This window comes from Nycticebus coucang, chromosome 10, assembly GCF_027406575.1.
Source record: "Nycticebus coucang isolate mNycCou1 chromosome 10, mNycCou1.pri, whole genome shotgun sequence".
NCBI lineage: Eukaryota > Metazoa > Chordata > Mammalia > Primates > Lorisidae > Nycticebus > Nycticebus coucang.
In genome coordinates this window covers 83,860,678-83,874,997 of record NC_069789.1, presented here as the reverse complement: position 1 = coordinate 83,874,997, position 14,320 = coordinate 83,860,678, and the positions used below count along the sequence as shown (strand labels likewise).

Below are 14,320 nucleotides of genomic sequence, written 5' to 3'. Positions count from 1 at the left end.
AAGAAAGAAAGAAAGAATACACAATAATAATTGAGGAAATCAGGAGTTTTTGATGGGCTTGAACTAATTTTTCTTTTCTATTTAAAATCCTAGATTATAGTCTCACTAAATGAAAATTTACAATTCAGTGCATTTTTAGGAATGGATAAGAGGGCTGTTCTATTTGTGTTGATTGTGTTGAAGAGAAAACATTAAATGCTTCCTTTACTGCTTTTATAAACTTCATATTGTAGGTGTTTAGTCCCTCCCATTCATTTGGTAGCAGGGGTTTTGGGTAAAGAGAAAGGTTTTTCATTTCTTATATAAATAAGTCAGCTAAGTTGTGTCAGGGCAGAGCTCATTGAATTGGGTTGTGTACTTACATGAGTGACCGATAGGATTCTTTAAAAGAAACCTATATTATCTCCTTCTTAAGCTTAGTGATTTGTGATTCAAACCAATCATAATTCAGAAAAGATGAATATTTAGTTGTGGATTCTATTCCAGTTGACACAATGGAGAAAGGTAGACCTATTAAAGATTTTTGATGCTGCCAGACTCTTGGCAATTTTTACTTTTAATGTCGTCTGTCTTCTTCTGCTTTTGTAGGTAGAGAGATAATGTCACAGTATTAGCTGTGTAACCAACTGCTAAAAGCTCAGAAACTGATTTCTCAATAGTGCTAAATAATTTGTTTTTCCTCCCTTTCCACTAAGAATCACATTTCTTTAAAAGCTGTAAATCTTTCCCCACGGCAGCTGTCCCTAAAGGAAAGTGACTAAAGTCCCTAAAGCTTCAATTTAAAAAGAGGCAAGAGTAAGGGTTAATATAGGAAGAAGTACTAAATATATCAAAAGTAATACACACTAAATGGTGTTTGAGATTCATTTTGAGTACAGTTCATTTTTCTACCAGTAACAGAAACATAAGATGTGAAAAAGAACTTGCATTTTGATCATTTAATAATATAGCACTGTGTAGTTTTTTAAGAATCAGACCAGGGGTGGTGCCTGTGGCTCATATACCGAGGGTGGCAGGTTCAAACCCCACCCCGACTGAACTGCAACCAAAAAATAGCCGGGCGTTGTGGCGGGCGCCTGTAGTCCCAGCTGCTCGGGAGGCTGAGGCAGGAGAATCGTGGAAGCCCAAGAGCTGGAGATTGCTGTGAGTCCTGTGACATCATGGCACTCTACCGAGGGTGGTACAGTGAGACTCTGTCTCTACAAAAAAAAAAAGAATCCAGTATTTTCTTATACTTTTCTTAAATTGAAATACCTGATTATTGAAGAAAAACTTGCTTATGGACTTTTTTTTCCTTCTAAGGATTAGTATACAAGTGAATTATTTTGAGGATTTTAATTTTTCTGTTTAGGTAAGAGATTTAATATTAACTGTAGGTATAACTAGTCTATTGGGATTAAAGAACAGGCTGATGGACTGCTATCTATTATCTTATCATTGGCATTATTTGCAACATTTTATTCAGGTACCTAGGCCATGTAGTTGGTTAAGCAGTACTTGGTCCAGTGTGGGGATTATGGTAACTATGGCTGCTGATGCTTTATTTTATTTATTTATTCTTTATTATTTTATTTTTTGAGACAATTTTACTGTTGCCTTCTGTAGAGTACTGTGGCATCATAGCTCACAGCAACCTCAAAGTCTTGGGCTCAAGCAATCCTCTTGCCTCAGCATCCTAAGTTGCTGATACTACAAGTGCCTGCCACAATACCCAGCTAGTTTTTTCTATTTTTAGTAGAGACATGTCTCACTCTTGCTCAGGCTTGTCTGGAACTCCTGAGCTGAAGCAATCCACCCATCTTGGCCTCCTAGAGCTTCCCCCCCCCACCTTCTTAAAGAGACAGGGTCTTGCTATGTTGCCCAGGCTAGAATGTAGTATAGTGGCTCTTCACAGAGTACACTAGAAAGTCAGGGCTCAAGAAAGAGATCCTTCAGCTTCAGCCTCACAAGTAGCTGGTACTACAGGCACACACCACCAACTCTGGTAGAATTTATTTTTCTAATACATGTCTAACAAGTAGAAGAAAACCATATGATCTGCTCTGCCTGCATTTCATGATACATGTAATTAGGAGCAGTGCAAGTAATAGCATCAAACTAAAATGAGCTGTTCTATAAAAGAACAGCTTACCTTTATTAAACACTACATTATCTACTATATTTAAGTCTTATTTTCAAGGAACTACTTTGTTAATCAAATAACTCACTTTGCCCTGTGATAGAGCAAAGTCAGAGCCTCCATGCTGAGTACTGCTGAGACTAAGAAGGAGCAGAGGGACTCTTTGCTGTTTTGAAGGTGGTTCTTAGTTTTTTTCTAATAAACAATACAATCCTTGCCACTGCCATACTGCTTTAAGAATATGGCATACTCTTGGCTATCTTCTACAGGCAATTTCTGCTGCAGTAGAAATAATAATATTAGTCTGATGATTAAGGGAAATTACTCACCAGAAAGAACCATCACATGTTGTTTCCTTCCTGTTCTCTCCTTCTGTTAACAAGAATGATGGTGAGTGTAGTAGATTTACTCACTAGATCACTCACAGTGATCATATAGCTGAGAAATTAAGCTTCTCTAGTTGAGAACGATAAAATGGCTAGTTAAGGTTAAAGATGAAACATAAATTCATTTCAATAGATAGTTATGATCTCAGAGTAAATTTATGATAATGTAAGGATTAAGACTTATATTTCCATAAAGGCAAATATTTCTGACTTAATGACTTTATATCTTAAACATAGTGAATCATTTATTACTCAGTGTCTTTATTATTCACACATGGTCATATTTATAACTACTAGGGCCATTGATTCATATGAACTGTAATATAATTTCCTAGCCTAAATGTTAATTGTATGTCAAAGTTTATAGGAAATACATGTTGAGAAAACTTTTGTCTATTGGTCTGGAAAACAGAGTATTTTCCAACATTTTGACAGTATGGAGGGTGGGAAGGTAATAAGGGGATAAAATAAATAAAATTAAATTTTATTTTAATGATTGAGTTTGCCTTTCCTTTCTGGACTGAAGAATAAAAGAAAGTGACTTAGTTGATGGCAGCTATACTAGCTCTTAAGCAGATAGCATTAATACATTTATATGATAATTTGGTCATATTTTCAGTATATTAGCATTGAGAGCTAATGATAAAATTGAAAACTACAAGCAAAAATTAGGATTTGGGAAAGCTGAGATCTGCCACCTTGGGACTGACGACTTCCCAGGAATATTTAAAGTCTTTCCTAATAAGATCAACTGAAGGTTGATTAATATAACAAAAAGTGTCAACATTTGGAAGATCTGCAAACATGCATAACTTAGTATTTTCTAAGTGATCAATGCATGATATTTATAAGCTCATGCATATGGAGTAAAAGATTCACTCAAAGGATGAGGTAGACCATGATTTTTAATGTAACAGAATATGAAACGTTCATTGTGATTTCAGATTACTAACTTAAAAAGTAACTGTCAGGTTTATAGTGTTAAAGAATATGCATATTTGAAACTACTATTGAAGTATTCTTCTCTTTTCCAGTTATATACCTGTGAGTCCAGATTTTCTTCATATACATATACATCAATCAGAAAAACATAAATAGATTGAACATAGAAACAGATCTAAGAACCCAGTTGTCTTCTGTTTAGCCAGACTTTAAAGAGATTTGCAAAAGTATGAAGTAGTGTTATTCTTCCAATTATTTTTTATTTGGAAAATAGTTACATTTCTTTAAAATTATGTTATTTATGTTAACCTGCAGTAGGTTTGTTATATTGTTAAATAAATACATGTTTTTGTTAAAAATTCTCAGTTTTAATTTCTAATACGGAAAATATTGATATAAAACACATACACAAAAACTTAATTTTAAGTCCTTAGTAATTTAAGAATTCTAAAAGGATCCTGAGATTAAAAAATTTGGAAACTGGTGGTCTACAGAATAATATTCAGTTTTAGACACATGCTTTTCAAAGCGATCTGTTGACTTATCTCTGATTCTTTTTAATGTTTCTAAAATTATTTCATTTTTATAATGAGGCCAGCTTTCAATGTCCTTAGTATCCTCATAGGAATGGGACAGAACAAATCTAAAATTGTTTTCAATTTTGCTATTAAGATTCCTCTTTGTGATTCTTAGTTAGTTATCCTTTTCTCTAGGGAATTTGCGATACTGAAAATAATTGGAATTCAGAAATTAGAAGTAAGTCACTATAGCAAAAACTGAAGATTAATAGAATTGGTAAGGTGAACTAGGGCAAAAATCTGAGCTTGTCACAGTGTATGAGCCTTGCTTCATGGAAATGAGGACATGATAGAATGAATAAATTACATCTACAGGTTATTTTAAAATCTTAATTTATTGCTTAAAATGCCTTTCAAACCTTAATCTAGAAGCATCAAACAGGAACTCTTATTTCTTTTTCTTGTTTTCCTTGGTTTATATTCTTATAAAATGATCAAAAGTAGGCATTATTAAAAATACATGAAGCTATAAAATCTGTGGAATGGCTAATCAATATCTCAATATCTCAATCAATATCTCAATTTAGACAGATTTTTTAAAGTATTGTGCCCTAATTTATTGCTGTATTTCATCCTATCTTTAGCACTAGAAAAGCGTGGCTCGGTGTCCCAAAATGCTTTTTAAGGCATTGTCTTGTTTTTTTAATACCATGAAGATACCAGAACATAGTTCAGGTTGGACAAAGGGAACATTAAACAATAAGGCTTTAAGAAAATTACTCAGGATCACACAGAGAAGAGAATTATATCTTTAATTATTTGAAAATGCTAGTAAAATACTCTTCCCTTTCCAGATTTTCTTCATATACATATATAGCAATCAGAAAACATAAATAGATTGCATATAGAAACAAATACAAGAGCCTAGTTGTCTTTTATCTTTAAAGAGATTTACAAAAGTGTAGTGTTATTCTTCTCAATTTTTTTCTTTTGGAAAATAGTTTAATTCAATATTGGTATAGATTTATTTTTATCAGGAAACCTGGGTTATGCTATAAATTCAATATCTTATATTTTAATTTTTATATGCAGCATCTATCAATGTCTTCTTGCTTTAGTGTAGATCATAAAATGACTTTACAGTGGGCTGTTTAGGTCACCCATGGCTAATTTATGTAATAAATTTAGTCATTTGAATGAAAACCTGTCTAGGCTACAGAACCACCATATTTCCACCTAAAGTAGGTGGATCCCTTTCTGTTGATGTTGTCTTGGTATTTAACTCTAAAAATAGGCCTACATTGTGGTAAGAATCTAACCTGTATTTTTGTTCACATTGTGTGAAGAAAATTAGTTTTAATATAGCTTTAAGTATAGGCAAGAATATCCTATAAATGTTCAAAAATGATAAGGTTCAGTTTCTTTAAAGCTTTTTTGTGATAATTTTGAAGTCAAAAGAAAACTTTAGGATAATTTAAGAAGTAAGGCAAGAGTAGAGGGTAGGAGAGAGGTAATTGGTGTGGAATGGAGACGCTATAGTTATACCATCTAGTACTGTGCATAGTACAGAGGAGACAGAAGCAAAAATAGAAGAAGAAATAAAAAACAGTAAAATTAATAACATGTCTAGCCAAGTAACATCTTTGATTCCTGGACCTTGAATTATTTTTGGGGGGAGTTGATAAGCTCCTCAAAATATGCGGAATGTAAGTTTAGTTAGAAGACAGGAAGTTAAGCCAGAAGAAATAATGAAGGTAATATTGGACATATAAGGGAGTATACGAAGAGAGATCTATGTAGTCCCATAAGTAGAGAGAGAAAAGCAACTGACTTGTTGCTTACTTTCTACAGAACTCTAGCAATAAGTATGCAAATCTGGGTAATTAAAAGTATAAGACATATTGTTTGGATTTACTTGAAGTCAATACGAGTAATACTTATCATCCTATGATAGAAAATAAAAGTCTGCAGAAAGCAGTGATTTTATGTAAGGCACTAATCTAATAGATATTATGTGCTTGTTTGATTTACAACTCTCCTGCTTTCAAGGGTGTTTGCTTTCTAATCTCTTCATGTTGAATTAGTCTTCTAGCATAATAACTAAATAGTAATAAATAATGCATTAATCCCTACAGTATATTCCTGAGAGGAATTAGTTCTCCATGGCTAAAGAACTTTTTAATATATATTGACTTGTCATAAAAGTCTTATTTAATAGATTTAATATATGCTTATGGTATGGTTAAGATATGTTCCAAGTTTCACAATAGCCCAAGTAAGCAAACAGTTTATATATCTACCGAGGGCGGTACAGTGACACTCCGTCTCTACAAAAAAAAAAAAATTAAATAAAAAAAAGAATTTAAAATAACAAAGATATTAGTAACTACTTGATACTTTATGAGAAAATGAGACATTTGGGAATTGCTGTGACATTTTGCTTTAATATTGGGTACCTCCACCCCTGGGGACATGAGGGTGATACACATGTATCTTTCCTTAAGAAAATTGTTTTCTATGTTTTTAAGATCTTACTGGCCTCTAGTGGTAATACAATGCTATTGTTTAAACTAATTTCCAATTCTTGGGAATGTAAAGCCATTTAAAAGACATAGTCTACCAGTAACTTCACTCTCATTCTCAAAGTGTACATGTAATATCATCTTCCTTCTAAAAATCAGATGCTGTATCTTTTTTTCTTGTGTCTGAGTCACCCTTACTTTTTTATTTTGAGTGATACTGTTTTACCTCTCTAGCAGCCTCTCATTATTTTAGTGTGTATATGTGCTGGTGATTACTGTGTCAAGTATGTACTAATAGTTCTTCCCAGAGAACTATTTCCATCCTCTTCTCTATAGATTGTGGGCCATTTTTCTCCTTATTCCGTCTATAACTGTTCTTATTTTCTTAAGAGAAGAGGAAGTTACCAGGAAGATTCATGTTTAGAATTACCTCTTTATTAATTTGATTTTGAAAAGTTTCACATTTGAAATTGATAATGATGTGTCACTTTTGTTTTTCTCTTTCATTACACAGATGTGAAAGGGCCACCTACCCACCGTCTATCTTGTGGCCAGTCACCCTACACCGAGACAACAACATGGGAGCGGAAGTACTGCATCCTCACAGACAGCCAGTTGGTTTTGCTCAACAAGGAAAAAGAGGTGAGATAGATATTGATGATGAAAGTTACTTTACTTTTCTGAGTATATTCATAAAATTACCTAGTTTTTATTTGCACTGTGTTAAGTTAGATTATAAAAATATGAGCTTGATGAATGATAAACTGTAGATAAGTCTGAAGGACTATTGATATCATAAACACATTAAGCTATTGCTATGGAGGAGTGAGTTTCATAAGATGGGGTGAATTTTCACTGAGGAAAAATAAAAGATAATGGAGTCAAGTTGAGGAATTTGGAAAGAAAAGATGTTAGGTTGTGTAGACCTGGGTATGAAAATAGTCTAAAGGGGCTATTAGTAATGATATCAGTCTAGTTCCTAGCAAAAAATAAATGGTATTAACTGGATTATTGAAGGGATCATTTACAGATGCATGGGTGGCATAAAGGATCCATCAAGGAGTAGGCATAAAGGATTCATCACCCATGAACTAGCAACAGCAGAAAGCAGTTACCACCCTAGATATTCACGACAAGTGAAAGAAGCATTATTTCTGGGACCCAGAGAAAAGGGAGTTAAGGATCGACATATGAGAATTAAGAAATGCATTCTCTGTTCATGACTTCTTCTGGACTCACTTTTCAAAAAGGATGACTTACTAAATGGATACTCTATCTACATCTTTCTAGTTATTTATATATTTTTGCGAGAGAGGGGTGTATGTTAGTTGCTGTGGTTATACAAAAAGAAACAACCTCTACCCCAAAAATGGCCAGCAGAGAAGAAGAGAAAATAAACAGCCCAGTTCTCTTCTCTTGCTTTCTGATTTCTTGCCAGGGTCACCTATTGGTCAAACTTAACTTGAAAGCAGGAAAAGATTGCTTTTGATGTGTTCTGTAGAGGTCAGCTTCCTGAAAACATATTAACAAGGGAGAGAAAGAAGGGCAGAGAGTAGAGAACAGGAGAGGTAGATAGACTATAACCAGCACAGACATCTAGTTTTAGATGTTCTGTCTATTCCTCTAAATTTAAAACTCTTGAACTTAACACATACTATTACTACTTTATTCCATAGACTGTTACAGTGTATAAATCCCTCCATATCCAAATCATTCATTATTTTTACTGAGTTTAATCCAATAGTTGATCTAATTCTAGTTTGGTAGGGTCATAAAACTATCCTATTCCCAACCTCTACCACATAAAAACATTAGAGAACATAACCTTGACAAATAAGAAGGTTAATGAGCGGGAAGGAATAAAAAAGATGTGATTCGGGCAGCACCTGTGGCTCAGTCGGTAAGGCGCCAGCCCCATATACCAAGGGTGGTGGGTTCAAACCCAGCCCCGGCCAAACTGCAACCAAAAAAAAAAAATAGCCGGGCGTTGTGGCGGGCGCCTGTAGTCCCAGCTACTCGGCAGGCTGAGGCAAGAAAATCGCTTAAGCCCAGGAGTTGGAGGTTGCTGTGAGCTGTGTGAGGCCATGGCACTCTACCAAGGGCCATAAAGTGAGACTCTGTCTCTACAAAAAAAAAAAAGATGTGATTCAATGAAGGAGAAAGATTAATTCCAAATGTATGAAAACCTAAAAAGATGTAGGTAGAATATCCATTCAGTAAGTCATCTGAAAGGTAAGTTCCTAAACAGGAAACACATTTCTTTTTTTCTTTCATTGCCCTTGGTAGAGTGCTGTGTCATAGTTCACAGCAACCTCAAATTCTTAGGCTCAAGTGATCCTCTTGCCTCAGCCTCCCAAGTAGCTGGGACTACAGATGCCTGCCACAATGCCTGGCTATTTTTAGAGATGGGGACTCACTCTTGCTTAGGTTGGTCTTGAACTCATGAGCTCAAGTGGTCCACCTGCCTAGGCCTCCCAGAATGCTAGGATTATAGGCATGAGCCACTGCTCCTGGCAGGAAACACATTTCTTGATTCTTACCAGTGGATCCTCATCTCCCTTTTCTCTTCTCTTGCTTCTCCTTTCCTGTCCTTTTTCTTCTCTGTCCATTCTCTTACTCAGCAGTTTTTAATATTGTAAAGGTGAGGTAATAACAATAAAGCAATCTCAGTTTCTTCTATTTTAGTAGGCAGTGCCTACTTTGATGAGTCCAGCTAACATGCTTTCATGAAGAACTTGCTTATTCCTTTTCTCCAGCCATTGAAAACTACCCCTTACTTTTGTTTTTTTCTCCCTACCTATGACCCTTGTCCAGTATTTTAATATTATTAAATTTAATTTTATTGAAATAGTTTAATAAAGGTCAGGCTTTTCTAGGACATCTTGTATATGTTGCTGTATTTATTTAATAAAAATTGGTGGGGAGGCACCTGTGGCTCAAAGGAGTAGGATACTGGCCCCATATACTGGAGGTGGCAGGTTCAAACCCAGTCCCAGCCAAAAATAAAAACTAAAAAAAAATAAAAATTGGTGGACTGAGTATTAGTATACAATATTTATCATTCTCCAAAATATTATCTAAACTATTCAGAACACTGATTTTAACCAAATTACCCTGTCAGCAGTCTTTTCTGAGAGCTATTAATAAGGAGTAATATAGGGCAGTGCCTGTGGCTCAGTGGGTAGGGCACCGGCCCCATATACTAGGGGTAGTGGGTTCAAACCTGGCCCCGGCCAAAACTGCAACAAAAACAACAACAAAATAGCCGGGCATTGTGGCAGGCACCTGTAGTCCCAGCTACTCAGGAGGCTGAGGCAGGAGAATCGCCCAAGCCCAGGAGTTGGAGATTGCTGTAAGCTGTGATACCACGGCACTCTACCAAGGGCGATAAAGTGAGACTGTCTCAAAAAAAAAAGGAATAATATAAACAGATCATTGACCATCTTTTTTCCCTTTCCTCCATTTTATTCCATTTAGTACTATAAGAAATGGAATGGCTCAAGTATAGGTAGAAGATCAACAAGCATGCTTATCGAGAACCAACATATAATTCATTAATTAATCAATTGAGTAACCCAGGCCTGGGCCACTTTTTGTCTCATAAAATAACTGTCCATGATAAATAATTTTCTAAAATAGTATCTTAAGTACTTTTTCTCTTTTTATGCCAGTCATCAAGAGTAGCCCTGGATGCCTGAGGTACACTCATTCCCTTTCTGACCCTGTTTTCCACCCATCCATTCCCACCTTCAGAAACCCTTACTTTGTGCCCACTGCAATTCAAAGTCTGTCATCAACAAAGTCAGCTATTTCTTCCACCTCTTCTTTAAAGAAATCCTTCAACTTCTTGGTCTTACAAGAACCTGGGTCTTCCTGAGGACCCATCTTCCATGAGTTTTTGCTAAGGTCTGCCTATTTTTCTCCTATATCCCTCATACCATGATGCCTGTAATAGGTGTGTTCTCCATTCATGACTGCTTCCTATCTGTTCTCATTTTCCCTATAATGTCCAAACTCTGAATCTCATGTAATGGTCATCTTCCAACCCTCCTCATATGTTTTGGTGATTTTATCCCGTGAGTCATAATCGTTATCTCCAAGGCTATGCCAGTCTTAATTTTTTATGTTCTTGATATCCAGAGATAACTCTATCAACACACTTGCTCTCACTCCTTGAACTCCTCTCCTCTACAGATCTTCTCTAACCCTCCTCATTGCTACAACTCCTTCATATTTCCAGTTGCATGTATCTTACTCTCTGACCAGCACCTATCTTTATAGCTCATTTGTTATTCCACACTCAACCCTTCTGAGACCTATGGCCCAAAGATCCTATCACCTCTTCTGCTTCTTACACCTCTGGTGTCCTCTCTTCCTTCTTCATCTAGCCTGAGTCCCACAGTCAATCATTCTAATCACTCTCTGACATGCTATTTCCTTGTCCTTTTCTTGCTTCATAAAGTGATAGCTCAGTTAAATCCTCCTTATCTAATCTGCCTTGTATCTATGCAGCTTTATATGTCCAGAGAAAATTACCCTACCACTCTGACTGGTCTTTAAACTAATGGCTGCAAACCTTCGTGTGAACCCTTAATGTTGCTTGGTGGTCACAGAACATACTTCTAGTTCAACTACCATCTCACTCTCCTGAACTAGCTCTTCTTAATTTATGTGTGGTACTGTACCAGTCCCCCTTCCCAACATGCACACTTCATTGAGATCCAAAAAATACTTTTTTTTTTTTAATTAAATCATAGCTGTGTACATTAATGCAATCATGGGGCACCATGTGCTGGTTTTATATACAATTTGAAATATTTTCATCAAACTGGTTAACATAGCCTTCCTGGCAATAAAGTTAATTGTTAAGATAAATGAGATTTTAAAATACCTAAAGATACAAATCCAAATTTTTATTATATTTAACAGACATTGAAATTACAATTCGATAGATATTTTCAGCATAATCATAACATATGAAAAAATGAATAGAATTATAAAAATTGTATATATTCATGGAAAGTAGGCTGTACAGTGATGCAGATCGACTAATAACACCAAGCATGCTGCTTCTCAATTTCTTTACTGTTTTGTTTATCATGGACTTGTAACAAATAATTTACTAAACAGAGCAGGTTCTTTAACCACATTTTGAGTAGCACAATCTAAAATGATTTCCGAGATGATTTTTTCATACTTTTTCCTCTTTCCTCAATCCTCCCCTCTCTTCTTTATTATCCTTCCTTGAGCTGATCACTTTGCTTATTGCTTCACTGAGAAAACTGAGGCACTCAGAAGAGAACTTCTGCACTTCTGCACACTGTATCTACTAACACCAGCTGTTTCCTTATACCCTGACTTCTCTCCTTTACCTATGGTTGAGCTGTTCACTATCCTATAACTAAACTAGCCCAACTGCTTGTGACCATTCCATAATTTTTTGCCTATTCAAGGATTTGTCACAATCAGTTCTACTCTACCTTTTTAGTTTTTTGCTCTCTACCAGATCATTCCCATCAGCATGTTCATCTGGAACAAAAAAAAAAAAAAGGAGGCTGAATTAACCTCACTTATACCACCAGTTATCACCCTTTTTTCTTTTCCCCTCCTTAGCAAAAATTCTTAAAACTTCTAAACTCATTGTCTCTAGTTCCTATCCTCTCATTCTCTCCAAAATCTACTCAGAGGCTTACCCACACCACTCTGCCAAAATTATTCTTGTTAAGTTCACTGGTGACCTCCACATAGCTAAATTCAGTGACTCTACACTTTTTTGTCTTTCTCCTGTCTTTCTGACAGTTCCCTCTAAATCTATTTACAAATTTGTCTTTTCTCCAAGTCTTATTAACATAGGAGTGCCACAGAGTTCAGTTCTGGGACCTCACTTCCTTACAGAACTCATCTAGTCTTATCACTTAAATATTTTCTAATGCTAATTATTCCTGATTTTATATCTTAAACCTATACATCTCTCTTTTGTAGACTCATATATCCATCTGCTCATTACACACCTAAACTTGGATATATAAGAGTCATCGCCAGTGTGGTCCTCACTGAAGCCCTAATGTTTGCTTCTAAACTTACCAGAGTTCAATCCCGTCTCCATTAATGGCAACTCCATTCTTCCAAGTTTCAAAAGCCAAAACTTCCCCAACTCAATATATTCCAGACATACTCTGTCACTGTTTTGTGAAAGGTTCACCCACACTTAAAAATTATAAGGAGTATAACTCTTACCCTCGGAATTTTGAATTCAATAATTTAGAATTCTTTGAAATGAGTTTAGGGAATCTCCTACTGAAATTATCTAAAAAGATTTTTTGTTTGTTTGTTTTCTTTGCGACAGGGTTTCACTCTGTTGCCCTAGCTAGAGTACAATAGCATCTTCATAGTTCACTGCAATCTCAAGTGATCCCAGTCCCTCTATCTCTCCAGTAGCTGGGACTATGGATTTAAACTGAATCCTTAGCCAGGACTGCTGGAATGTAGGAGGATTGTATTAGTCTAGTATCACATGTATTAAAGTCAGTGTGTAGGATTTTTTTTTATTTTTTATTTTTACATATACATGTGTTTATAAGGTTTCCATTTTTTTGCCTGCACAAAATTAAAAAGGCTTAAATTTTAATAACAATAATGATGTTTAAAATAAAGACTAGAAACAAAAACCTCATAAAGAATGAATGAACAATTCCCAAATATTTCATCTTCTTTGGCACTACTGTGAATGGGATAGAGTCCTTAACTGTTTTTTCAACTTGACTATTGTTGGTATATATAAAGGCTACCGATTTATGCATGTTGATTTTGTAACCTGAGACGCTGCTGTATTCCTTGATCACTTCTAAGAGTTTTTTAGTAGAGTCCCTAGTGTTTTCCAGATACACAATCATATCATCTGCGAAGAGCGAAAGTTTGATCTCTTCTGACCCTATATGGATACCCTTGATCGCCTTTTCTTCCCTAATTGCGGTGGCTAAAACTTCCATTACAATGTTAAAAAGCAATGGAGACAATGGGCAGCCTTGTGTGGTTCCTGATCTGAGTGGAAATGATTCCAATTTAACTCCATTCAATATGATATTGGCTGTGGGTTTGCTGTAGATGGTCTCTATCAGTTTAAGAAGTGTCCCTTCTATACCGATTTTCTTAAGTGTTCTGATCATGAAGGGATGCTGGATATTATCAAAAGCTTTTTCTGCATCTATTGAGAGAATCATATGGTCTTTGTTTTTTAATTTGTTTATGTGCTGGATTACATTTATACCAGCCTTGAGACCCTGGGATAAAACCGACTTGGTCATGATGTATAATTTGTTTGATGTGTTGCTGGATTCTGATTGTTAGGATCTTGTTGAATATTTTTGCATCTATATTCATTAGTGATATTGGTCTATAATTTTCTTTTCTTGTTGAGTCTTTTACTGGTTTGAGGATCAGAGTGATGTTTGCTTCATAGAACATGTTAGGTAGTCTTCCTTCTTTTTCTACCTTTTAGAACAGGTTGAGTAATATAGGTACTAATTCCTCTATTAACAAATGGAAAAACATACCATGCTCATGGCTGGGAAGAATCAACATTGTTAAAATGTCCATACTACCCAAAGCAATATATAATTTCAATGCAATCCCTATTAAAGCTCCACTGTTATACTTTAAAGATCTTGAAAAAACAATGCTTCGTTTTATATGGAATCAGAAAAAAAACTCAAATAGCCAAGACATTACTCAGAAATAAAAACAAAGCAGGAGGAATTAAGCTACCAGACCTCAGACTATACTGCAAATCGATAGTGATCAAAACAGCATGGTACCTGCACAAAAACAGAGAAG

General features: G+C 35.4%; 1 protein-coding gene across 4 annotated transcripts in view; it reads left to right on the top strand.

The window, feature by feature from the left end:
- RASAL2 (RAS protein activator like 2) overlaps positions 1-14,320 on the top strand; it is a 445,700-nt gene that overhangs the window by 173,919 nt on the left and 257,461 nt on the right. For all 4 annotated transcript variants that reach the window (XM_053606502.1, XM_053606501.1, XM_053606500.1 and 1 more), the window contains exon 2: positions 7,002-7,129. In XM_053606502.1, the coding sequence (XP_053462477.1) occupies positions 7,002-7,129 (128 nt within the window). The remainder of the gene's footprint in view (positions 1-7,001; positions 7,130-14,320) is intronic.